General features: G+C 39.9%; 4 protein-coding genes, 1 long non-coding RNA gene and 1 other non-coding gene across 8 annotated transcripts; 1 reads left to right on the top strand and 5 right to left on the bottom strand.

Annotated features, from left to right (window-relative positions):
• Nucleotides 1–19,837, top strand: LOC113474850. The gene is made up of 3 exons (XR_003396561.1): nucleotides 1–51; nucleotides 18,071–18,266; nucleotides 19,750–19,837. It is a non-coding gene; the product is annotated as an uncharacterized LOC113474850 (long non-coding RNA).
• On the bottom strand, nucleotides 1,196–3,340 carry LOC100186509. The gene is made up of 3 exons (XM_002131639.3): nucleotides 2,416–3,340; nucleotides 2,089–2,181; nucleotides 1,196–1,907 (listed from the first exon to the last, which is right to left on the bottom strand). Exons 1-3 carry the CDS (start codon nucleotides 2,549–2,551, stop codon nucleotides 1,474–1,476), a joined length of 663 nt encoding a protein of 220 aa, XP_002131675.1. The 5' UTR covers nucleotides 2,552–3,340; the 3' UTR covers nucleotides 1,196–1,473.
• On the bottom strand, nucleotides 5,368–25,164 carry dusp8.16 (dual specificity phosphatase). Of its 2 annotated transcripts, XM_018814685.2 has the most exons (6): nucleotides 25,140–25,164; nucleotides 16,417–16,657; nucleotides 10,222–10,544; nucleotides 9,304–9,463; nucleotides 9,071–9,194; nucleotides 5,368–7,995 (listed from the first exon to the last, which is right to left on the bottom strand). In XM_018814685.2, exons 2-6 carry the CDS (start codon nucleotides 16,481–16,483, stop codon nucleotides 6,417–6,419), a joined length of 2,253 nt encoding a protein of 750 aa, XP_018670230.1. In that variant the 5' UTR covers nucleotides 16,484–16,657; nucleotides 25,140–25,164; the 3' UTR covers nucleotides 5,368–6,416.
• trnaa-agc lies at nucleotides 18,145–18,217 on the bottom strand. The gene has a single exon. It is a non-coding gene; the product is annotated as a tRNA-Ala (tRNA).
• Nucleotides 19,468–21,732, bottom strand: LOC101242726. 2 transcript variants are annotated; one of them, XM_026837563.1, is made up of 3 exons: nucleotides 20,745–21,732; nucleotides 20,501–20,666; nucleotides 19,468–20,371 (listed from the first exon to the last, which is right to left on the bottom strand). In XM_026837563.1, the coding sequence occupies exons 1-3, from the start codon at nucleotides 20,758–20,760 to the stop codon at nucleotides 19,597–19,599; spliced, it is 957 nt and encodes a 318-aa protein (XP_026693364.1). In that variant the 5' UTR covers nucleotides 20,761–21,732; the 3' UTR covers nucleotides 19,468–19,596. The 2 variants fall into 2 exon arrangements, with proteins under 2 accessions (XP_026693364.1, XP_004226921.1); XM_004226873.3 differs by having other exon boundaries at nucleotides 20,501–21,732.
• LOC100186506 (carbohydrate sulfotransferase 10-like) lies at nucleotides 22,174–25,115 on the bottom strand. Its single transcript, XM_002131571.4, has 4 exons — nucleotides 24,198–25,115; nucleotides 23,824–24,060; nucleotides 23,334–23,516; nucleotides 22,174–22,881 (listed from the first exon to the last, which is right to left on the bottom strand). The coding sequence occupies exons 1-4, from the start codon at nucleotides 24,288–24,290 to the stop codon at nucleotides 22,360–22,362; spliced, it is 1,035 nt and encodes a 344-aa protein (XP_002131607.1). The 5' UTR covers nucleotides 24,291–25,115; the 3' UTR covers nucleotides 22,174–22,359.
• Nucleotides 25,165–25,252: the final 88 nt, after the last annotated feature.

Genomic DNA, 25,252 nt, shown 5'->3' on the forward strand with positions numbered 1-25,252 from the left:
CATTGTATCAACTGGAGCGGGCGCAAACGATGATAACGTCGATTACTTGAGGTGATTATAAGTTTGGTATCATTTGTGTGAATATTAGTGTACACACGAGAGTTAAGATACGAAATAGTTACCGTATATTATATTCGGTTCACTGTTGGAAAAACGTTTAAAGTACTTTTTGTTACGTGGAACTATATGCCAGCATGTATAATTTGTTCTCGCAAGCTATTTAAAATATTAAACCCTATTTGTCCAAAAAACGTCCAAAAGCCACCGCAGTTGATGGTATAGTGTTATATTTCCTAAAACTTATTTAGTATGCGTTTTGTCATTATGTTGTATCAGTTTGCTAAAATAGGTAAATACCTGTGAAGAAACTCTACCAGTTTTGTAGCTAAATCGTGTGTGCATGCGTGGCTTATCATTTCGTTAAGACTAATCAACGTTTGGCGGCGTGATTGCTAAGCAGTGGTGCACTATACTCTTTATAGTTGCGTATCCTTATAGTTAACGTGCTAGTAAACCACGCAGTATACGTTGAAATGGAAGCACTGGCCACTGCAGATCGTGTGTAACGTTTATAACGCAGCAATTTAATTTAGTAATGTTTATTATGCAGCAAAGTGATTTAGTAATATTTGGACAGACGCGTGTTAACTTCTTTGCATTGACGTGCGATGTTATACGTATTATGTATATAGATGTGTTATAGGCTTATATTAGAAATACTTGATTACAATGTGTATACCAATGTAGTATGGACATATTGCCTTTTTAATTGCTGTCATTCGACGGGTACTGTAAATATATATATCATTATATATATAGTGGTTCTGCACACGACTCAGTGTGCGTATAATTATGCTTTTCAATGTAATGTATCGCACACCATGACTGCCACACGAAACTGCGACCGTGCGATCGATTAACCGGACTGAATACACAGAATTAAAACCAGCGACATTGCGTATGTGTTGCAAAATTATTCGTCTTACCAGCCAGCAGCCATGCCTACATATATATGCAACCATCTGGTCCATATACTGAATTCTAATAATCCGACTGTGACTTGGAAACGTATACACATCGTCAATTACACTTACGCATCATTCGTATCTGTAATTTGTAGAACGCGGCGCACCTATATGTAGGACTTATTTAGGTTCAATTTTATTTTTAAGTCTGTTTGGAGCAAAAGAAATTATTTTTGCCACGGTTTTTTTGGTTTATTAATATATAGAACATAAAGAACATAATATGGGTGCTCAAAAATAGGGCACGAAAAGTAAAGTGTATTTAACATTGCTTCCAGCAGCTTTGCTAATCGTTTGTGTGAAGTTTGTGCGTGAAAAGAAGTTGAACACGTGCTGTGTTGTGTTGGTAACTCAAGGAAACTGCAGTGTGAACATAAATTCGGACGAGAAAGTGCGGTGGTGTAACAAATGGAAGTAAATATAGAAAACTCTTTAAATTGGAACAAAGTTACGATTTGAATGAAAGTTGTCGAAAAACTTTTACGGAGCTGTCCTGTGATCGGAAAAGTTTTCGCTTCATTAAAACAAAGTCTAACTGCAAACGCACCGCCCGACAACGCTGTTGTTTCGGTGCGGTTTTCGATGAAATTGCTGAAATAACGGAACGAATCCAGTTGAGTGGTGATTGCGACGGGCAGAGGTACACGTAGAGTTCGAACGTGGAAACTGTTTCTCCCGCCGATAAATCTAAACAACCAACATTTACAGAAACTTTGTCGAGTGACGTCTCAGTGTGGGAGACTTTAGACGAAAAGTTCGATTCAGAAATAAGTCGCACGAACACTCGGCAAGCTCGCATGCCGCCAGTCTCTTGTCTAGACGTCCGACTGACTTCTTCCGCAATCTCCCTCGTTAAAGTTTCGTTGAAAGAAAATGAAAACACTGTGGAAAATAATGACATTTTAATACATGCGTATAAAGTTACATTAAAATAATCATAGAAAATTTTTGCCTATCGGTTATAAACAGCATTGCAACAATGGATTGTATTTAAGTTGATTAAAAATTCAACGTGGGTCTGCATAACAAAAAGCGAAATTTAATGAGATATTGCGCAACTCACCGGTGCTCTGACGTAGCAGTGTTTCCAGTTGGATTTGAAGCGCATTGATAAGAGGAGTTTCTCGGAGTGCTGCCTCTTCTTCCCACCACTTATCTGGAAAATAAAATTTTATTACAAAAAAATAAATAGTATGTTATTTTTGCTATCGAGTATTATGTAAAAACTATGTTTCCTTTCATCTTGAATAGAAACGTTATTTTTATTACAAACTTCGTCCGTCAATCCGCAAGATTTCATTATAGGGTATATGACGCAACCGAACCAAGCACGCGAACAACGTTAAAATAAATTTGTTATGGCATATATTGATAATTGAAATCCACTTACCGTCAGTTGTACTTTCGTCTAACTCCGATATAACTTGTGACGATTCATTTTCGTTTTCACTCTCTTGGAGTTTCAAAGCGGTGAGGATGCTATCCATAAAGACTTGACTTTTTCTTCTCGTCTCCGGTTGTCTCATTGTAATATATTTAGTAGTATTCTATTTAAACTATAGAGTTTCTGTGAAATGAGATTGACTGTCAGATATATATATAATGAACTTGTGTGCCGTGGTCGCGTGTCCACGCTAGTTTGTGCGACTTTTTAAATGTACTATAAATAGCGGCAATAAAAGTCGTTCAAGTCACAACTCGTCGTAAAACTGCCCTGCCTGTCCGCTAACGAACTGCCCACTGTCAGCAACTCGCCAATGTCCAGTTGACACAAACTCGAATGACTCGGAACTAAAGCGCTGACCTCAGATGTACTGTTCCTCATAGTGGGGGTGCCGGCAAAGCACAAAAAACGCCATTGGCGGTCTATTCTAATCACTTCTGCCTAACAAGCCGAGAAATCCTCTACGTGACGGTAAATGCCACAAAATAATCACTGTAGTTCTAATAAGCTGTTCTATATAGTCAACTCCGGAACTAATGCTTCTCCTGTTCGGGTTGCAGGTTAATAAAACTGTTGCGCCGTCAATCGCATTTAGTTTCAACAACGGCAGGTCTAGACTTGCCTCTTTTGACCATGGTTTCGACACAACTAATACTGTGACGCAACATTTCTGATTTTCTGTAATACTACTGGTAGTCCTATTCCTGCCCTACTGTATACCGTTGTCGTGTCAGTTGACACGTTTGGTGTTCTGACAGACACGTATGTCGGCTACAGTGCTGCGTGGAAAATTTTTAAACCTTTTTAACCCGGTTATTGACCGCCGGTACCGGCGCCTGACTAGTTCTCATCATCTCATGTGACTAATACACAACAGTAGCGCCGGCCGATATAACACTATTAAGTTTCGCAACCGCCGGTTCGTTTATAAACCGGGTAAAGCTTCCTTTTGATCGAGAGAAAAAGGCAGTATAGCTGACGCAACGTTGAAACACAGCGAGCTATCTCTTCTATCGTTTTGCTTTGTTCTGTCAGACGCGCCGCGTGTAATCATACACGTCGCTGGTTTGTTGATGATGCTTCGCGAAGGTTCGCACGTATAGAGACTGTAGCCGCATGTGGCAATGCACGTACACTCTTAAGTTGTTATTGCAGAGAACCAATCATAAGCTCCCCGTGTTTTGAAGGATCCGGCGCGGTATCAGCTGTTACTGCGGCCGGTATCACAGTTTATTTCATCATCTTTTATTCCCACCGGCGTCGTGGCGTTAAGGGGAAATGTATTCTGCTGTCGTAGTATGTAAACACAATTGAACCCACTCGTTTCACCTCGTATCAGCACATATGGTGCGCAGATGGCAGAATAATAGCGAACGTAAGGGTTCAGGTGAGGTGAACGAACGCTTAAATCAGTTGATTTTACACAAAGTTAGCGCAACTTTGCAAAATCTGCTGTCGCTCAAGGTCAAACGTATTTATATCCTATCCAGAGAGAGCCGATTGCTGCAGTAGCTTCTGCAAGACGTCTGGTTTTTGAGAGGGCGCCGAGTGACTTCGTGCGTGCAGTTTTTGACGTGTTGTATCAACAATTTGATATTAGTGACCTAAAATCGAATTGAAACGTGAAGCGGTTGCGTAAACAAGGGGCAGGACTCCAACGGTTCGAAGCATATCGACGTGTATCCAGGTTAAGTGCCTTTCACCCAACCATTGCGAGCTGTCAAACTAGTTTCTCTTTACACACAGACATGCATTGGTTTTAACAATTACTATATCTTAACAGCGGTAGCGGGCAACAGACGGTCAAATTTCGTTGTTTACTTTGCAGAGACGGATTAATTGTCGAGCCTTTAAACCACTTCAGTGGAAAAAACAACAAACCAGTTTACGTGTGATTTCCTAATACACTAATTACCCACAAAGTTACATACGCAGTTACTTGCGGTAACACGTAAGCGGACACGAGGTGTATGAAACAGAACACCCGTGTTACAACGACGGTCGCTACCCGCCGCGTGAGAATAAAAAGTTACATCCATTCATTCAAACTACAGCTGGTGTACGAATTATTTTTTTCTTAAATGTATTGACGTAATAAAAAATAAATGAGGTTTCATGCGTGGTGGCCTTTTTGCACCTGCTGAACTATTAAACATATTGTATTTGTATTGATTGGTAATCTGGCCTAAGCAATACAACGGAAATTGATTTATTTCACATAATCTGTAGGCATTCTAAACCTGTAATTAAAATAAACGAGATTGTTTTTTAGTTTATTTTCTTGAGTCTCTAGGTGGCGCTTTGGAGCTATGGGCGACTCTCGCGTTTGGTAAACTAATTTTTTCGTACCTACGCGCGACATATAGCGCTTGAGGAAATGGTCTGGCCATCAAAGCTGATGTTAACTTTCATCACTATTTGATTATCGTATTATATGACGCAAAAGTGGTATTTGTATAGTGGAGTGGGGGAAAATAAGACACCCTTTCATTTTTTCTGTCACATTTGGTAGTAAACAAAAAACATTAAAAAATTATAAAATTGTATCTTCACGACTCCCATAGACCGTTGTAAATTGTTTAATAAACGGTCAGGATATTTAAATATCATGTGTTAAAGGTGTCCCATCTCGTTATATAACTTGAAAGTATGAACAAAAACTTGAAAGTATGAACATATATATAACTTGAAAGTATGAACAACTTTTGTGTCATATTAAACAGGCAAAGGCGGCTTAATATTTTCATAATTACGTGATGATAACTTTGTTTTGGCGAGTGAAACTCCCTCTGAACAGTTCTAACCTATTTTCTTTCCAACTTTGCCTATTTTTGCTAAATTTCTGGAGGCCTACACTTTATAATATAGGACTAATAGAACACTTTATTCACAATAAAATTGCCATGTATAAGAACTTCTTTTTATTCCTGTTTGTACACGCTTTAAGAACCACGCACAAGACGACAACAATATACGCTACAAAGTACCGAGCAGTTTTTGACTTCATATTCATCGTACCACACAGTATATAGCACACAAACTGAATATTATTCACACAGCCGCACGTTAACCGGATTTTGCAAAATTTAACAAAGGCAGGGGAGGTTCTAAAGAAGTTTTTAAGACTGAAAAGAAACCGAAGTTCATTATTATTATTAATGTAGGTTATTTACAACAAATTTCAAAATTTGGTTTGCAAGTGAAGCGCATTGGGTGATTTTTTCGGATTTTGGATTTTAATTTTCGCACATACAAACATTCGTTCAGTGACATAGAACTCATTCACGACATTCATAAAGTAGTTGTTTCACTGTAGTAGTCGATACAAGCATACGCGGTCTTGTGCAGAACAGCGAATTGCACGTGTCAACGGAAGTAGAAAGTAGGTAAGAACGGTTTATCGGTTAAATATAGAAGGTAAAAACGAAAAACCAATATATAACTAACCTAGATGGTAGGACCGCTTACTATAAAGAAGTATATAGAGTGGTATAACGATGCTATTCCATTCGAACGGCATTTAAATAAAAATCTGAAATGAATACCAAACAAAACAAATGTTTTCGAAAAAAAGTAGAACGAAAGATGCGGAAATTTATTTTTTTGCTTTTTTTAGTTCGAATCTGTAAGTATTTCGCTGTGTACTGTGTGGGTTTGTATGACAGCACCATATCGGGTCATGAGTTTTGCATAGTTTGTGCTTTTGTGTTGGGGTGAGATCCAAATCTAAGCGCTGCCTAATTGCAACGCGTTTACAATGGTCTGGTTATTACGGGTTAGCAGTTTCGCCGGGGTCGACGTCGTGCATGTCGTTTGCGAAGCTTACCACTGGGTCGTGTGGTTACGGAACACTAGGGACACTGCGTAGGAAGCGCGGAAACGCAATAAAGTGCTTGTCTTGCGAATATCGCAATTTAAAGTGTAGCTATCGAATGATGAAAGGAAAGCTAAGAGCAACTGATCACTTGGCTACTACAATGAGCCAGCACCGTCGGCGAAGACGGATTTGTAGGTTTATTTGCTACGTCATTACTCCCCATTTCACCGACTTTCGGGTGGGCGGGGGACTCGTGGGTTCGTGTGTTGGCTCGCTTTTGCGTGCGCCACCTCTTTTTTAGTTCAGTGGCTTGAACGAGTCGGAAGGGCTCGTGTGTTCCGTTGTGGCTCGTTCTACTACAATTGTTAAAGGTGTGGTTGGTAGTGTTTACTACGTTCGTAGCGTGGTCTCTAGATGGCGGTGCGGAGCTGCGATGCTCGGTTGTGATATGTCGCATCGGGTCATCTTTTGCCGTTACCGGGGAAGACAAGGAAAGAGCTGAAATACCATCCGGACTCGGACTCTCGCAGCTCATCCTGTGAGGCTGGGAAGCAGGAGCCAAATGAGAGTCCTGTGTCCTTGGACGTGAGCCAACTGATGAAGAGGACTGCTGTTTGTTGCTCCGGAACGGATGGTAACCATAACTTGGTCGGAGGTTTAGGTTGAACGATTTCTTTAAGATTTTCGGACTTCGTGTCTTTCTGGAGACAAAGCGTTCCACTCTTGGTGAGGAAGCTGGTGAGATCTGATCCCTTTGTTCATAAGATGTCTGGAGGAACAGTGGATCTGTGTGACTCCTGAATCTCATGGTTGGGGAGGGAGGAGACGGCTGTCTTACGTCATCATCCTCTTGCGTCATTTCCACGTCACGTGGAAAATCGTTATTTCCATCTGACGTCGTAAGAGAGCGAACCTCTTCGTTTGATCTTTCGAATCGCATTGCTGCTGGTGTGTTTGGGGCGGTCGAAGAACGTACGACGTTAGGTGGGAGCAAGAACGATATCAACTGGTTGTCTTGTTCAATGGGGTCCGTAAAACTTTTGCAGCTGATTTGAGGCAAAGGGATGCCGTTGACCCGCTGAAGTAACTTTCCAGGTTTCATTCGACCACCGGAGAAACCGGCCCCACAGCGGGGTAGGCTGTTCGACTTTTGACTGGTTGCTGCAATGTTAAAGGGTGACGAGACGGGTATTACAAGCTCGGTTTCGTAACGTGGTCTCTCGGGTGAAAACTCCTCGGCTTCGTCTTCACGGCCGTCGCTGCCAAGCCTGCGCGAGTGCGGTTCAGATGAGGTGACGTGTAAATCCAGTACAACTCCAGCGCCGCCGGGTGTCGCTGTTGAGCCGCGTGCGTGGTGGTCTTGATATACTTCGTTGTTGGGGTACAGACTGACGTTTACAGCTTGGTTTGCTGTGAAGGATAATTTCTCCAGCGCTGGGCCTCGTCTTCTACGACAAAACGAAGATGATGATGTAGCAACAGAACGGTCAGGGCCAACAAAACTTGTTTCGATGATGCGAGCCGAGGGTGGGGAAACCTCAATTACTGGCGTTGGTTTGGGGGCTTGGTGGGGTACGGGGAGCTCCGGGGCGCTGCTGGATCGTGGTTTTGTCATATGACCTCGCTCACGAAGTTTCTTTTCGAACTCGATCAGCTGCCCGAGAAAATTAAAGTTGGGAGAAATGGTTGGTCGTTTTTCCTTCACGAACCTGAGAAAAACAAGATTCTATTGTTAAAGATGTTGTTTACAGCGCACGTTGAAATTTCTGGAGTTAAACCCTGGATTAGGTGACGTACATTGTTCAAATTGGCACAAATCGAAATCATGCTGTTTTTACTTAAGAATAATTAAGGTTGAATATTATAAGGTTGATTATTGATTTTTCGAGGTCAAACCAGAACACGTCATTATGCAGTAAACCGCCCCTGCTCCCGAACTCACGGTTTAAAATAGATTAAAAAGGCGCCCACGTTCCGGTAATTGCTTTCGCAATTGTGGCGGCGATTTGGTGCTGAAATTACTTATCGATCTACCGAGTTTTCGAAATTGATTCGTGACCGAGAGGACTGCGCGAATTCGAATTGACGATGACGTAATGAAGCGAGGTCGTAAATAGACGGCGTTCTCCGCATTCCGCTTCGCTCTTTGTCGCGATTTTAGTACGAGCTTATTGAGGGGTGCTTGGGACGAACGGCTGCGCGATAAGGAGAGAGAGTTTTTTAAAAGAGAAAAGAAAAACGAGAGAAGCGAGGAGAGAAAAAAGAAGAGCACTTGTTGTCCTTGACGCGCGTGCCTTTAACGTGACGTAACAATAGCCGATTGTCGACCACAGATAATGAAAATATCTCGAGGAGTCGAATTTCGATGTGGTTTTGAAATTTTTAATACCCTGCCACTCTTTCGCAGTGTATTATAAGGTGACATGCGAAATTTAACTTTAACGTACTTGGCGAAAAGTCAAGTGATTATTACTTGGCCCAGGGCAGGTCCAGAGAGTGCACTGCTGGCAAGGTATTAACTATCGTGGGTGCAAACTGAAATTCCATTTAACCTCAAGGGAATCGACTTGCAATTCACACAGCGATGCGGAAGAAATTACGGGGTTGAGATTTTAAACGCGATGGGAATTCGAACTTTATTATGATATGACGTGACATTTAACCGTTTGAAACAAACAACATTTTTCAATCCACCAGTTTGGTGCAAGGTTGAAACAAAAGGTCAAGCGATATTCATAACTATAAACTAAAAGCGAAAATCAAAATGGCGTCATGAATATTTACCTGTAAGCGTCCTCAAAACTAAGACGAAGGTAGTACATGACGTATGCGATTGCAACAGTTGCTGATCTTGATACACCAGCTAAGCAATGCACCAACACTCTTTCATTCTTTACTCTGACCGATTCTGTGGGTTAAGTTGATTTATTTAGACATTTTTTGTTGCCGACTAAAATTTAATGCAAACCAAAACACGAGTAAATAAGCAAACTGAGATAAAATCATATTTTTCTTACCGATAAATTCGACGGCCTCGTCCAAATGTGGAGTTATCTTTTCTTGATAGTTATCTCGGACCGAAATCCGTCGAAAATGGTCGTCGTCAAGGTTCGGGGGTCGTGCGCATGCGCAGCTCACGTTTAGAACATTCGAGATTTTGTTCCCTTTCATTATATCCTGTGTATATGCAATGTATTAGCCCGCCGTACATTTTGCTTTGACAGTAATCTGCAGTTTAGTGTAAAGAGCTCGACATCACCATCTGTGCCCATGCCTTGCAGGTCAGCACACGGTATTTACGACGAGCCTGTACGTGGCAGCAATTTTAATGCAAAATTTATTTATGTTATGTCTTGTCGTTATTTTCCCAGAGGGCACCCCACTAGCGAGATATCTAAACTTAATTTAGTCTGCATATCTGTCCTTGTTGTGACAGGATCTTTGGAATCGAATTTCGCGTCCTGGCGCTCGTACGACAGCTAAAACGCCATCGATTCTTTATGACGTCATAATGTTTGACATTTTCAGTCTATCGCGAAAGGTGAATCTTAAGTCTATCGCGAAAGGTGAATCAAGTTCAGATCGTGCTCTAGTGGTATCAACCATACTGAATGTGTATCTCCCATTTGAATATTACACGGTTGTTTGGATTTTTTACAATAACATATTCATGTTAATATGTATAGTAGGGTGGTGGAAGATAGGACACCTTTGGCTTTAGAACAAAATATCTTAATATCCTGATCGTGTTTTAAACAATTAACAACGGTCTATAGGAGTCGTAAGGATACGGTTTTATAATTCTTTGCATTTGCATTTTCTTTGTTTTCTACCAAATGGGACGAGAAAATAGAATGAAAAGGTGTCCCATCTCCCCCACCCTACTATATGACTTACTTGCTAACTTTTGGAATAACAAAGTTCTTGGCTCTTACCTCGTCCGATACATCGTTTTGGGATCCAAGAAACAGATGCGGAAAGATGCTGGTCGCTCTCACGTTTGAGGATGACAAGCAGGGTTGAGATAAAGTGCTTCTTGTCGCGGGTGTGCGCCCTCCCGAAACGGGTGGGGCGTTTTGGGCGCTTGGTGCAGTGGTTGCGGCGTCATTGGTTGTCGGTGTCGTGGAACGGAATTGCATTTTGGAGGATTGTTTGTCCTTGTCGTTGTTGTTGTTGCTGTTGTTGTTGTTATTGTTCGTGTTGGGGTTTCTCGGATCGGCAGGCATTGAAACGCAATGTTGTAAGTCGTGAAATCCAACTGAAAAAGCAAATATAACTTATAAATATTGCCTTGCAATGTTAAATACCGTTACGAGTTTATTTACATTGAAATACGTCACTGGGAGTTACACCACCGACTGTTCCGTATTTGTGAATACAGTTACGTAATATGTGTAGTGTACATATCCAGCGAGGCGTGGGTAGTATGCGTTGTGTCACAAGTAATCAAAACAAACTATCTGGGAGTCTTGTTATTTTAATGTGGGACAGAAACGCCAGAAAGCGCTGAGGGAAGTGGTTACGTCGAACGATATCTGCTGCCCGGTGTCGCATTAGTCTTGTGTGCTATCTGGCACTTTTCAGATGGAGTATTACGTCAGAGCAGAGACGGTGTCAAAGGCAACGACCACAATGACGTATTTCCATCGATATAAATAATGCATCGGTCGCAATGCGGGATCCAAGTGGGGGCGCTATAGGTTACACAGCATCGGCAGATTATAAACCGTTTAAAATTTTTCTGTCTATTTTATAGACAACAAAAATACAGTAAACGATTTTGCATTGTTTGATTAAGCCGTGTACTACAGTTTATATATACAGTTGACTCCACTTATATACACGCTCTCTGAAGAGACAAAGTAGCTAATACATTGAAAGATTGACGAAGCTCTAGCACTCTTTAAACAGTTTGGAATAGCTCGTTTATCTCGACTTGCAAGTGGCCACTTAAGTCGGCAGCAACAAAAAGCTTTGCAGCTTTGCGCGCTTGATTAATTAATGCTCAGCGTGCTTAATCAATGACACATGACGTATAATATGTATATTGGGAAACTGATTTGTGTATTTAGATATGTATATTATAAAACCCTCAAACGAAATAATATCCTGTTTCCAGGTATTGTTTCGTTGGTTTGTTTTTTCCGCTATTGTAACGTAGGTGAGCACGCGGTACTGTGGGAAAGTTTTTGCGCTTTTTTTGTCAAATGCAAGGATACGTTATGATAGACTTGTCGTCAAGTTTAAAGCTTATATATAACTGCCCATATTAGTGTGTACTGTTGACATTTTACCATACAATGGCCGTGGGTAAAAGTGCACGACCAAATTCACCTAAATTGAAACGATAAACCAACAAAAAATGTAACGGAAACTCCGTGGGAGTTTTCGTGTGTGCAGAAACGACTTCCTAACGTTTTAATGGCGCGTCAGGGAAGAGATATGATCATGGTTTGAACTAAATTGCATAAATCTGATTAGCCTCGGTTCGGAGGCGATTTAAATTGCGTTTTTGACACAAGAGCCTTCTGAGTGGATCGAAGCTTAGTGAGTGGAAAAGTACCACTCGAACGCTGGCCGCCGGAGCGTAACGGCACGTGGGCGACTCGAAAACTGCTAAGTTGTGACACAGTTTCGGTGGCGCTACCATTACGTGGCACCAGACCAGCGTATTCTTCGCTCGCAAGACGCGCACTTACGTTTGACTAATATACAGTTTTCCGTGTTTGTTGCGAAACAGCGACAATTTCCGTTAAGTCGTTGTGAGGTGTCACGCAAATAACGCGCGAACTTTCCCTTATACGCACAATGCTGTAAACCTGAACAGAGGTCCTAATCACCACCGTGACACCCCTCCAAGGCCACCAAGCGCCCTCAAATGCCTAGCTTCAAAACAAGGTATTTTTAGCCGGTAACATTTCTTCGCCTCGTCGACAGAAAGCCGCAAGCAAAATGACAAGCCAGCGGTTGACGTCACGCGGTATTTTGTTATTTGTTTTCATTTCCAAAAGCTATAGGGCGCCGAGTGACGCAATATTGTGACAAACAAGGGAAAACCAAACGGCCCTGTTGCATAACCTGCAGGATAAACTTTTTTCAACGACATAATTATAATTAGGTCCCTAAATTTCACGTCACCTTTACCAACGTCATCGAAACCAACTACACGACCGCTATATCTAACAAACGTTTGAGAAAAGACACTTAATCGCTTTAGCGCCGCTGGCTGCTTATTTTCGGCAAAGCAAAGACTTAATGAAAGCACAGACTGCATTGTGATAACACAAGCTTGAGACAAACTGTATATAAACCTTACAAATACTTTATTAATATACAGATATATTATTTTCTGAAACTTGGTAAAAAAAACAAAAGAATCCGCGTACCATGCATATTACGTAACGGGATTGAGTGCCTGTTTTTTTGCCGTACATTCAACAGACCATTAATTCATTGGATGTCTTAGTAATTATTCATGTCTATATACTTCTCGTTCTATTGTCAATTGCGCTATCGGACGCTAAAAAAATAATTTTGAAGCCCTCCCGCACAATAACTTTACGATGACGACACACTCATGCTTTTTATTCTCTATGACGTCACAGACGGTCAGGCGGGTATTATTCAACATCGATGAAGCGGAGGACGTTAAAAATATCCTCGCACCGTGAAATGTTGGTCTGGCACGCATCTTGTTCTACCGAAAAACGCAAGCGAAACTGTGTAGTCCAGCGTGTAAACTAGCCCACGTTAAAACGTTATTAACTTTAATAGCCCATTTGATCAAGAATATAAAATTACGACATTCTTTCAACGGCTGACAGAGGCCAGACATTAAATTAAATGACGTCATCTTGTTGCGAGATTAAGTTTCAATCGAAATCGTCAGCGATAAACGAAAGTACAACCTGTATCTGTATGATATGTCAGCAAATAAATTGACAATGTAACGATGTATCGTGTATGGCGTAATACATCTGGTCACTATTCATCACCGAAATTTGGTACTTTAAAAATAACCATCTCGTATATTCGACATAGCTTTCCTTACCGGACAATTGATTTGTTTCAATTTACCGTGGGATCGTAGGTGATGTCTGCATGTCTTGTATTAGCCAGCGGAACATTATTAAATTTCTTTTATGTATAGTTAAATCATTGTCCGTATAGTACAGGGTATTAGGGTTCGAGATATGCAAATGACAATGAGCGTATGTGCATAAAATATTTATTATAATCACGTTACAGTTGTTTTGAGATATAAAATGGGTCCCGAATATATTTAGCAAGCGGTTAACGCTGCGTTAATCCGGCAAATTAGGGTGACGACATGTAAGCGCAATCTGGCCCATTGGAATTATTATAAACTATCAATAATTCAGTCCGTTTTTACGGCATCACGTCACTATTCGTTTCTTCTGCGAAAATGGGTCGTTTTTTTCACTTTCTTCGAACAGAACGTGTGGAACGGGTAGCTATATGATGTCATAATCGTGGAATTGTCGTTCTAAGAAGCAATCGGCCGCAGTAAAATTCATGTCATTTTTATGCGTGATACCCGTTAGGCATGAGCACTAAACATGTAAGTGTCTCGTAAGCTACATGCAAATATACACCGCGCGAGGTCTATTAACGTCACATTGTTTCAAATCAATACGCAAGTGTTATTTTGTGACGTCATAATGAGCTGTGTCGTCTTCTTACAAAGCCAAGGGGTGATTCATCGTGGTCAGGTGACGCAAGGTGTAGGTTTCGTTACGTCATTAAATTTCGCAAATGTGTTTGTTACGCTGTTTTCAGAAGAAAGTAATTGTGTGAATTGAAACGTGAAGAAATGTAATACGTCAGCGCTGACCTGGCCATTCATTCTCTGTACATCAACATAGCTTTTAATAGTTCATGGCAATAACAAAGCAAACGAATGACTAAGCCTTTTAATGAAAGCTTCTTTCAGCGTTAAGGTTCAATATAGGGTCAATCTATGGGCGGTTAAAGTTGATTTGAATTTCTTAGTTTCGAATGGGCTTCGTCAAATTCTATTTAATATTACGTCATCTCTTAACAAGACGATCGGGCTGTTTGGGTAGGTTACGTCATCAATGTATGGTAATAAGTTAGTTATGTAATGATTCGGATTGAGTAAGAGGCATTTACGGAACGTTGATACCTTAAACAACTTCTTGCCGGCTTAGCTGATACAGCGGTCTTGATTCCTACTATATAAGGCGAAGTTACGCTAAGAATACTAACACACAAACAAGGCAGTCAAACGTGAAGTGCGCGCGGTGGCTTAAAAGCCACAGCGCCTTTTTAGGTGAAAAGTTGCGGACCGCCGAAGATAGACCGCAAAAAAAGTTTTTTTTTTTGGGTGGCAAAAGCGCTTCACGTTTTTAAGTGAAAAGCGAGCGATTTTTTTGTGTCTCGGCGTCTAAACCGACGCGCTTTCTCTACGAGAGTACGCGATGACGTAACCATTTGATAACTTCGATCGCGTGCGAGCGCTAGAACCTGACTCACGGTCGCCTCGCCTCGGGATACAGTGACTAGTCAGTAGGATATGCTTCCTACCTATAACCATGGCTGGCGCTTCGATTTGCGAAAATCGCGCCAGAGACCTCTCTCTCTCCCGTTGCGGTACCTCTTCTCGTCACAATGCCGTCATTGTTACGCCATAAACGCGGACATTGTTGTTCGCGCTGCTAATTATAACCGTGCAGAAGTTTAAATCGAACCGACGCGGATTGAGGTGAACGTGTTAAGTTTGTTATTAATCGAGTTACCAACTAAGAATACTTAAGTGCTGCCGACAATACGCGCTAAGTTTTATTTCGAAAGGTAATTGAACGCTGGTGGAGTAATTACTAATCCGGCAGCTGCGTAGCTGTACTTAGGGTCTGACTAAATCACGCTACTTATAAATAACGCAAGCGTATACCGCGATTACGGAGATTACATAAGAAGGACCACAATGCAAATTCATAACGCTACAAACATACTCCTTAAATCCAAACCAAGCACTTTGCATTGTACCACTTATAACAGTAGATTGCTCCACGTACAACATACAGTGCTTATCGTATTGCTTCCGCTTTGGAAACTAGGTTTGAGAATGAAGTACCCGGCCATGTTGAATAGCCGTATAAAAGCGTCTACGTATGGCTTAATCACTTAAGCAGAGCACAAACTCTGCTTTGTTTTGTCTGCGGGATGGTAGCAATCGATCGGCATTGGAACTGGTTGGAAGCCAGGAGTATAAATACACCTAACAGGCCCCTCTTCAAGGAGGCCATGACGCTATCGACAAACTGGTATACCGGGGTCGCGTAATCTCGCTAAAGCGCGAGGAGACTCGGGAGCTCTGACGTAATCGCGTGGTGCTTGCTGACGTATTAGGGCTGTTGAGTGTAAGTCAACAAAGCCATTCAGTCGGAAAATTGTGATCGTATTTACTCGCCATTTAGAACAGGTGGCCACGAAAACCTTAATTTTACTTCAAGTCTGGCTTCTTTCACGCATTGACCGCAAAGGCAAATATAGCTTATGTCAGCAATGCCCAAAGCGTTTATCATGCGAAACCGAGTAGGGTTCATTCGTTACGTCATGACGCGTAATCTGACACGGCCAGATAAAAATCTGTTCATTGTGGCCATTTATGTATTTCAAGTCGTGACGTATTTTATCGCCCCCTGTCTGAATGAATAGCCCAGTCAGTGGACACAATGCGAGAATTCTTGAATTAAAGGCACGCAGAGTGCGCTGGTGCAAATACGAAATACAAGCTTCGGTATTTTGACCGCTGGTTCGACCAACGCGAAGCGATATGCGAAACGCCGTCGTATTGAATCGCCTATTGTGCCTATGGTTACAGAGAACGAGCTAAAAACTGTTCGTACTGGCTGATTAACATACATTTGTAACTAAAATCGACACTCAATCGTTTCACATGATTCAAAATATTTCACACGTCCGTTTATAAATCATCCGTGTCGTCTATAGCAACCTAAAACCATTGGTAAAATATGACGCACTGCGTATATCCGTTTTAGTAGAACAGTGTGGTATTCAGTGGAAACGCATAACAAGCAGATAGCAATAACCGTAACGGTTCTTTGCCAAGAACTTAAGCTTACCTGGTCGTTTTTTAAACTTGCGTGCCTCAATTGACGAAGGTAACGAAAGGTTTCTGGACACAGGCATTCTTATATGGCATACAATAGTCTTTCTTGCGCTTTCAAGGCCGTTTTCTTCTTTTCTGATTCAATAGCTTTGCATTTCCGTCGAAATAAGCACCGTTGAAGTTTTCCAAACAGCCTGAATTCAAAATCTTGATACAGTTAGGCTTTAAAGCAAGAGATAAGCCTACAGATGTTTCTGTGCGAGTAGAAAACAGCACGTTACTACCAGTTAACTATCAAGCATGTCAGCCATTTAACTAACCTATGTGTACTTAGCTATCCACAACTGTAAGAGACTGTTCCTTGCCCAATGGTCGACTGTATTGTGTAACATGAATTACGTATAGCTTTCTGCTCTGTACACTGACTCTACTATTCGTTATTTCTTCGCTAACGATGACGTATTCTCTCGCGAGTATTTTGCGCATCTCTCTTAAGAGAAACACTTTGTTTCTTCTTTTATATCGGAGTGCGAGAGGGGGGCTCGAATACCGAAAAGCATTACGTCATTGGTAATGCGGTGATCGTTTTTTCTTTTCTCTTTTTCTCTCTCGCTCTCTCTCTTTCTTAGGTACACTAGTTGACTGCTTGGTACTAATTAATCATTGTTTAAACAGAACAACATAGTGACTCAACCCCTGTAAGTTTACCGTGTTCTGAATACAATGTTTGTGATATTTTAGGCCCCTTTAAACTGCCCTGTGCTATAATAAAAAGTTTTAGTCACTATTTCACCACATATTGAAACAGTCGTTAGTTAAACGTACCACTTTTTCCGAGTGTGTTATCCTATAACCTCTACCAGTTTGTATAGGTGTGATATTACCTGGTGGGTATTTTACAGGCCGTTTACGAGGCATAGTAATGTAAACGTACTTATGCTTTTAGATAAATGGTCATTATACCAACATATTGCTATTTTTAGTAACTTACATTTTCGTATCCTAGTGTTGAGATAAAATATTTGCGTAAGTTGCGGTTTGTTGCGACGGACAATTAACCAGTCACGTGGTGTTTGCTTATCGCTTGCGCAATTACACTATAAGTTACCGTATTTGATTTTGCTTCGTAAATCTGCCGATATAGAAAAAAGCTCGGTATTAATGGGAACTAAAGAGATTTTGTATAGTAAAGTGGGGTAAGATACGGCATGTTTTCCTTTTCGTTCCTTAACCAATTTGGTAATAAACAAACAATATTTGCATTAATATATTACTGTATTCTCGCGATCATAAAAAAAAGCGTTTTAATTGTTAAAAACACAACCAGGAAATATCGGGACATAGGTACTAACGGTATCCCATCTTACCCCTCAGTACTTTAATGGGTATTTTACACGCGAGTTTTTTTAGAACACTCTTACGAAACATGACAATTGCTTTTGTACTTGAGTGATCGTAGAAAGTAAATACGATGACTAATCCTCAAGCTGAAGAATGTCTGGCGTATGAATCATTGCGCTTGTGACATAATGATGTAATACTAAGTGAAGATTTATCAGCAAAGCGAGGATAAGCCGTATAATTGGCGAAAACGTTTTGTAAAATTCTCAAAATTTTCGAAATATCTCATTCCACGTGGAACTTAATACTTTATATTTAATTCACAGGTGTTTAAGCCCTGAAGCGAAAAGATGTGAAAACACGATTACGTCAACTGCTTTTAAATACAAAATAAAAGATGTGGAGGTGCCGGGCATCGATCCCGGTACCTCGCGCATGCTAAGCGCGCGCTCTACCATCTGAGCTACACCCCCGACGACGATCAACTGCTCCAAAGTATGGTAGTCAATATAACTTTAAGCGGTAAGTTTAACACCTAACTAGTAAATTTAGCACTTATTTATTTATTCGTTTACATTGTTGGAATACTATTGATTGATAACAAAGAGTGATGTTTTATAAAAAGTTTATACGACTTTTTCGGGACATCATATTTACTGCAGTTGCGCAAAAAGTACGAAAAAACTTGAAAATTTAGAACTATTTATGGAAAGCACAAGTAATCACTTTCATTGCTTGTTTTCTGAGGGATTGGTTAGGATGAGTTGAGCGCATAAACTCGTACGACCTTAGTGGCGACCCCAGATTACACCAGATCGAAAGCAATTACAGCCCAGGCCTTATGCTAAGCCAACAGAGTTTAGAAACAGCAGCTGTCGTATGCAGGTGTTTTTAGTCTCGGAGGAAACAAATAAAGATTGCATAAAACCGAAATATATAGCTGCACACCTGCAGCAATTTGAGTATCAAAAACAATGAACAACTGGAAAGAATAAGTATATAGGCGCTGTATACTTGTTTTGTTTTCCTGTTTCACCACTTCAAAGTGCCAATAAATGAAGCTTTAAATTTAAAGCAAATAAACTCAGCAGTGGTTTACCGGGCTTGTGTATTGATCTATCTATTGATTTTGTGTCTTGTTGGACGTTTTTCGCTCTCTGGTCGATACAAGTGACGTCATTTTAAAGGCAACTGATTCGCTGTGAATGATGTAATACTCGAGGGTCCGAAAACCATCAACTCGTTTTTCGCGGCGAGTGCGGTCGGCGGTATTCGAACTCCCAACCCTCGATCGATAAGAGAAGAGCTTTAGATTGGAAAACAACAAAAACTGGATTTTGTTTTGAATCGAAATATTGCCATAAAAAGTATGATATCTGTCGCAGACATAGATGACGTAATCCTGATAAATATGGACCTGTTTTGCTCGCTTTTTTTATGGAAAGTGCAACGTTAACTATTGGTAGGCTTACTACAAGACGTAATTTTGGGAGGGTAAGTTTGAAAATTCGCTATCTACGAAGTTGCGGTTTTATACACCCCAAAATCCAGATACGTTTTATACAAGCTTTTAAAAATAGAGCTCATTTCACCACCCGTCGACATTCTGGATCTACTAAAGTATCCGCTAGTCGTCACTTTAGAGCAATACGTGCTCCAAACGAGATCAAATGAACCACAAACAGATTTAGAAGTGGTTTATTTCACTCAAACATCTCCTACATAAATTTGGTGTTCGTTTATTTATTTTTCTCATGTAATCAATCAAAGCGAGGTACACAACAGTTGTACAGTACTGGCCCATGGTATACAAATTATGTCATGGCATACCAAGAATAAAAAAGATTGTTATTTACACAGTTTTTTCAACGTCAGCATTGGGAGTTTTTTTACCGAGAAACCGCTGCCTCCAATCAGTGAATGAGTATATAGCAGACACGATGCCTACAAACGCGTTTGCATCGTACGCGAGCGCTACGAAAATGATCGGTTGCTTTTCTAACAGAAACGTGGCCACGATTGCTCCGATATCGCTCACGGTGACCAACGCTATTGCAATCAAGGTTCTTCTGATCAAAGACTTTACCTGTTCGACGCTGTTGCACTTTTTGGCTCCTGGATGTGCTGGTCTTATTGATGTAGATGTCAGTTTTGGTCTTCTGTGGCTTGGGAGCTTTTTCAGGAGAGGGTAAAGTAAAAGGACCGCAAACGCTGGTTGGAATACTATAGTAAAAATTAAACCCGCGAGCGATCTGGCTGATTGTGAAACTTCTCCACTGTCGGCGAAAATACACCCGTCTGGACTATGCCTGACTTTAATGGTGACGAAGTTAAGCACGAAAAGGCTGCCGAAGAGAGTTAACATCACACCAAGAAGGATCCTACCGCCGTAAACGCGGATATTTCTGTGTGGCAAATGTCTAAGAGCTGAGTGAGACTGCACGATGTATTGACGAAGCCATAGGATTATGTATATGAAGAACAATGAGCCACCGTATCCACATATCGAGGTAATGCTGAAAAGTGTGCAGGCAATCGAGCTCTTTGTACCCCAGAAGAGATCGATTTGATTGACCAGGACTTTCAGCACGGCGCATAAGGTGCAAAGAATCGTGAAGTACCTCAACCTGGAAAAGCAACGTTGTGTATATGTGCAAATAAAATCCACATAAATCAGTTGCCACTAAAACAGATTTTATTGCGTCGAAATTACAAACGTTTATGCAGAGTATGGCAAGGGAAAACATGAAACATACCATTTTTGATTGCGTCTAGTTTTCTTAGCTTTCCGACGGTCAGATCGTACAGATTGTTGCACTATCGAATTATCTCCGCTGACCGTCGCTACACCCTGGTCCACCGACTGCGTTCGCATACGAATCTCATAAACCAGAAGGCAGATCAAAACATAGCAGCAAGCCACTGAGAAAATGCAGGATGTAAGTTCGCATGCGATCCATTGTAAACTGCTAAATTCCCGGTAAGTTACGTTGGCCGCACTTTTGTTTTGGCTCATCGTGTTTCCGCTTCTGAATCAGTGATAGGTTAGTCGAATCTCCGTTACATTCCTAACAACAATCTTAAAAAATAAACAGATATCGTTATACTTCTGACAGTACAATCAGACTCTAAAAAATCCGTTACATTTATAACATAAACGAAAAACACAAATTCTTAACAATTATTACGGTATAATCTAAAAAATCAAATACCGTTACATTTGATTTCTAACAGTAAACCAAAATCTGCAAAAATGAAAAATTGTTTCTAAATTCCTCTGCAAAAAACTGCAAAAAATTAGAAATTGTTTCTAAATTCCTTTAAAAAAATCGCCTGCAACCTTTCAAAGCAACTGCTTTTCGCAACGTTTGTATCCACATACACCATGAATTTTAAGACATATTAACATACACAATTCGCAACATTCATATCCAACACACGGCTATTTTAAACATCTGCGTATTTATACATGTAAAATGGAGATGCATGTATCCAACGTTCTTACTGAAAATGGTCGGTTTATTTTTAGCTGCATGCAAAATGCAAACAAGCGGCATATAGTGGCGACCTGAATCAAGCATTGTAAAACCTATTGATCTGTCATCAAATATCACTCGTCTTTCCCCTTGAAGATAAACAATGCGGTATCTTAACCCAGGCATACGTATAGCTATATGCAAGATACCAACATATGATTCATGAACAGTAACAACGAAACCAGCTATATATACAGTCATGCTGTGTTTCTGTACTATACTCTACAATTAATGTTTCTTAAATTCAATACAGTATATAGGCCACGTTTTGTTCCTCTTTTTCCTATAGTCAGCTTAACCATCCTTTTGCATTAGAGGCCTTCTTTGTACCTCAATATAATAAGCTCCATTTGCCAGCACATAAAACCACACGCTTAACCGTGATTTACATTTTACTGCGTTTTTCTTCGAATAAGTGCGGTTTGTTGCAGCATTAACGCCGAAGCATTTTAGCATAGATACCTTACAGGTATCAGGATATCAAATTTGTGTTCACAAACAAACAGAGTCACTGAACCGAAACAAAAATATGACGTCATATTAAAACAATTAAAGAGATGACTATCCATGTAAGGTATCTATGATTTTAGACGCTGACTCTATTTTGCATATTCTCACAGCCAATAGTGGCTGTGCAAGGTATAGCTTATTTACACGATAATTACCCTTTGCTTGCTTGCTAATTACATTACACCAACATTGCCCCTACAATCTGCGTGCACGTAACCTGTTTTTGATGCAATTTGGCGGAAGATCGTTACGAAATTCTCATTGTAAATTAGGAACTGACGCGCCTATACTTGCTAACTATATGACAATTTAGTCCACTAGGCTGAGTAATGATACAGCATGCTAACCTCGCTACGTAATATTGATACAAGAAAAACCACTCATTAAAAATAACCGGTAATTCATCACATTATAAAATACAAAACATACAAAACTATTTTAAACCTAATTTCATTACTAATACCTTTACAAAGACCTACAAATATAAAGCATATATGAGCTACTCGATAGATTGGTTATACCAGTTACAGGCTTACGTTTAATTTGTTTTTTTTTACGGTCAGATGGAATCAACATATCCATTCTGGTTTTCTATATCCAAACATTTCGAAATCCCGCCGTCTGTTTTCATAGAGTCTGTTCGCCAACTCTTTCGGGATCGTTTCAAAATATTCCATGGTTTTGTTGCTTTTTGTAGAACGACCGATTTGATTTTTAAAAAAATCTTTGCTGTGTTCGGCAGTTAGGTTCAGCAGTGACGTCACGTAACGTACGTCATTTTCCAGTGTGTCCATCTTCATTATGACGTCATAACCATGCGCACAAGGCTCACAAAGCTGCACATAATCCGCCCAGTGGCCGTCCATTGGTCTTTCTTTTGTTGTTAGCAAATAATTAAGAAAATCTTCAAACGTTGCGTGTTTAGGTTCGGTAGCGTTGCGTTTGCTCACATCCGATCTAAGGTGACGATATTCTTTATTCAGTTGAGGTGATAGTTCCTTGTAGTAACCCCCAAACCCAACTCCCGACGGAATAAGCTTGTTCGTATATCCTGACACAAATCTTTCAAATGGATGTCGTACAAGAATGATCTGTGATTCAAACATTAATTAAACTTAGGAAACGTTTTAAACCGAAGGAGGTAAAAAAAGTCTATATTACTTTATGCCCGAAAGCAGAAGTAACATAATTTCGGCATTTCTTTTTAGGTTTCCGCTTGTTTTAAATTCTCTTGTTACAATTGAAATGCAGCCTATATGTAGTAGGGTGGTGGAAGATGTGACACCTTTTTATTCTATTTTCTTGTCCCATTTGGTAGTAAACGAAAAACAGTCAAAGAATTATAAAAAAACGTATCCTCACGACTCCTATAGACTGTTGTTAATTGTTTAAAACACGATCAGGATATTTGGATATTCAGTGCTAAAGGTGTCCCATCTCCCCCCACCCTACTATATGATAAGACACAGAAAAAAACTTGTTTATATACAGTCGATCAAATCTTTAAGATGTTATATTGTGACTTGTAATTTTCGTATCAAACCTTAGTATAGGCATTCCACATTGCAGTTTTTTCCTCATTGTCAGTTATTGAGCTAAAACGAATTTTCGCCGATGCGTCCATCATCCCTCGGAAGTTTAAACTTTCCCAAGCCACACCATTCATTTTTAATATAGAATGCATCATTGTTGTACTCCCACTCTTATATATGTCGCATGCTGCAAGCTATGAAGTAAAGTGATTAAAAATGAGCCAGCTTTTTGTCAGAAAATGACATGTGAAAATGCACTAAGTTGTAATAGCAGTGTTAAAGTATGTAAATACCCTTGGCAAAACTATTGCTCTGATCAAGTGTCGTTTTCATATTTACAGATCCGTCTTTGGGTTTAGCAGCCACGTTTTTATTTGACACCATTTACCAATGCCGTGTTTATTTCTTAACAAATGTTGTTTGGCTGCTCTCTCTTCGCTCTTTTATTATAGGTCTGAACTTGGTTTTTGTATTCGAAGAGATGAAACAGGTTATGCTCACCTGATATCGTTTCGAAAAGAAAGCCCTTTGAAAATGTGTGGTCCCCGTGCCCTTGCAGTTTTTCTCTAGGTTTGTGCAAGCTCTTTGTAATGTTTCTTTACGTTCTTTTTGTATGGATTTCATCAGAGACATAAATTCTTGCGACTCTTGTACTTGTGAGTCCTGTACTTGTGGTGGCTCAGTCATGGCAACGGTTGTAAGAGGAGTTGTGTCTCTTAGGTTTGCTCGTTTAAGAAACTATTTAAATAATTTATGAAACCCATGACGTTTTAAAATATGAATAATAAATAAATTTGAGTAAACTTAAGATTTGTAAAATCTAAGCTTTAGCTTATAACTATTAATTTTAAGTTTAAAATGAAATGCAAACTTACCAAAACTTGTGATAAGCAAGGAAAATAAGACGCGAATGCGCCCACCATGAAACCGAAACAAAACATGAACATGCTCTTTTGTTTGAAACTCATTTTTAAACGTTTCTGCAAACTATTGAACCTGTGGACGTATAATACAGGAAATAATAAATAAAGCTTGTATAATTCTTATTTCTTTCTAGTTTGGTTAACCTGATCTTCACTACTGTACCCGAAGAAATAAATAACAATTCTGTTATGTTAATAATGCGAGGAGAAAAAACGGATTTTGCGACTTTTTGAACAGCCCTTATTTTTGTTAAAAAAAGAAAAAAAACATCAAAATATTTTTCTTAAACCGTAGCAGCGTATAGTTCATTGTCTTGATGTTTAGGTCCAGGTTTTGAAAGCTGTTTTGTTTCGGTTGACCAGTCTCAAAAGTGGGCAACTTTTATTGACCAGTCTTAAAAGTGAACAGTATACTACAAATATGTTTTATGCGAAGTCTTACTGGAACAGAATATATAGTGTTCAATCTATTTTGCAAGCATTTTCCTTCGACTAAACAATGTTTAAACCATTTAGCTTTATAAAACTCATAAAACAACTGTCTCTGTTGAATTGGTAATAAAACAAAGTACTTAATAAAACTACGACTATATCGTATAACTGGAAACATATTTTATAGCACATTTTTACGATCCTAATTTTAATGCTATAAAACGTCTAAATCTACTGAATGTAAAATAAAATTAATATCCATAGTTTGCTTTGCATTTTTATACTGCATTGTATATACAAATTATACAGCATATAGTCTTCATTTAAAATCGGTCTATTCTTCTTATGCATATAAGATTCATTAAGCAGTCTTATACACCTTAAGTACTTTTAGTCATGCTGTGTTACCCTGGCGAATTTTAAGAGAATTCTTTTGGGTACGGTTGGACACGGGTTAGTAACCTTAATCAAATTACCGTTTGAAAAAGGAACTTAACTTTTTTTTAAGAGTATCCTGACGCGAGTGTGGATGCCCACGGCCCATTGACTATAACGTGTACAATAACATACATCTA

The sequence above is a fragment of the Ciona intestinalis genome, chromosome 14 (genome assembly GCF_000224145.3).
Source record: "Ciona intestinalis chromosome 14, KH, whole genome shotgun sequence".
In the NCBI taxonomy this organism is placed as follows: domain Eukaryota; kingdom Metazoa; phylum Chordata; class Ascidiacea; order Phlebobranchia; family Cionidae; genus Ciona; species Ciona intestinalis.

Excerpts from the sequence above, each read along its gene's own strand:
- LOC100186509 (XM_002131639.3), bottom strand. The coding sequence starts at position 2,551 with ATGAGACAACCGGAGACGAGAAGAAAAAGTCAAGTCTTTATGGATAGC. Across the intron at positions 2,182-2,415 it reads AGACGAAAGTACAACTGACG|ATAAGTGGTGGGAAGAAGAG; the intron begins GTAAGTGGATTT and ends TTTATTTTCCAG. Across the intron at positions 1,908-2,088 it reads ACTGCTACGTCAGAGCACCG|TGTTTTCATTTTCTTTCAAC; the intron begins GTGAGTTGCGCA and ends TATTTTCCACAG.
- dusp8.16 (XM_018814685.2), bottom strand. The coding sequence starts at position 16,483 with ATGCCTGTGTCCAGAAACCTTTCGTTACCTTCGTCAATTGAGGCACGC. Across the intron at positions 10,545-16,416 it reads CAAGTTTAAAAAACGACCAG|TTGGATTTCACGACTTACAA; the intron begins GTAAGCTTAAGT and ends TTGCTTTTTCAG. Across the intron at positions 7,996-9,070 it reads AGTTTTGAGGACGCTTACAG|GTTCGTGAAGGAAAAACGAC; the intron begins GTAAATATTCAT and ends TGTTTTTCTCAG.
- LOC101242726 (XM_004226873.3), bottom strand. The coding sequence starts at position 20,760 with ATGAGCCAAAACAAAAGTGCGGCCAACGTAACTTACCGGGAATTTAGC. Across the intron at positions 20,372-20,500 it reads ACTAGACGCAATCAAAAATG|GTTGAGGTACTTCACGATTC; the intron begins GTATGTTTCATG and ends TTGCTTTTCCAG.
- LOC100186506 (XM_002131571.4), bottom strand. The coding sequence starts at position 24,290 with ATGAGTTTCAAACAAAAGAGCATGTTCATGTTTTGTTTCGGTTTCATG. Across the intron at positions 23,517-23,823 it reads TCTTTTCGAAACGATATCAG|CTTGCAGCATGCGACATATA; the intron begins GTGAGCATAACC and ends TTTACTTCATAG. Across the intron at positions 22,882-23,333 it reads TGTGGAATGCCTATACTAAG|ATCATTCTTGTACGACATCC; the intron begins GTTTGATACGAA and ends TTTGAATCACAG.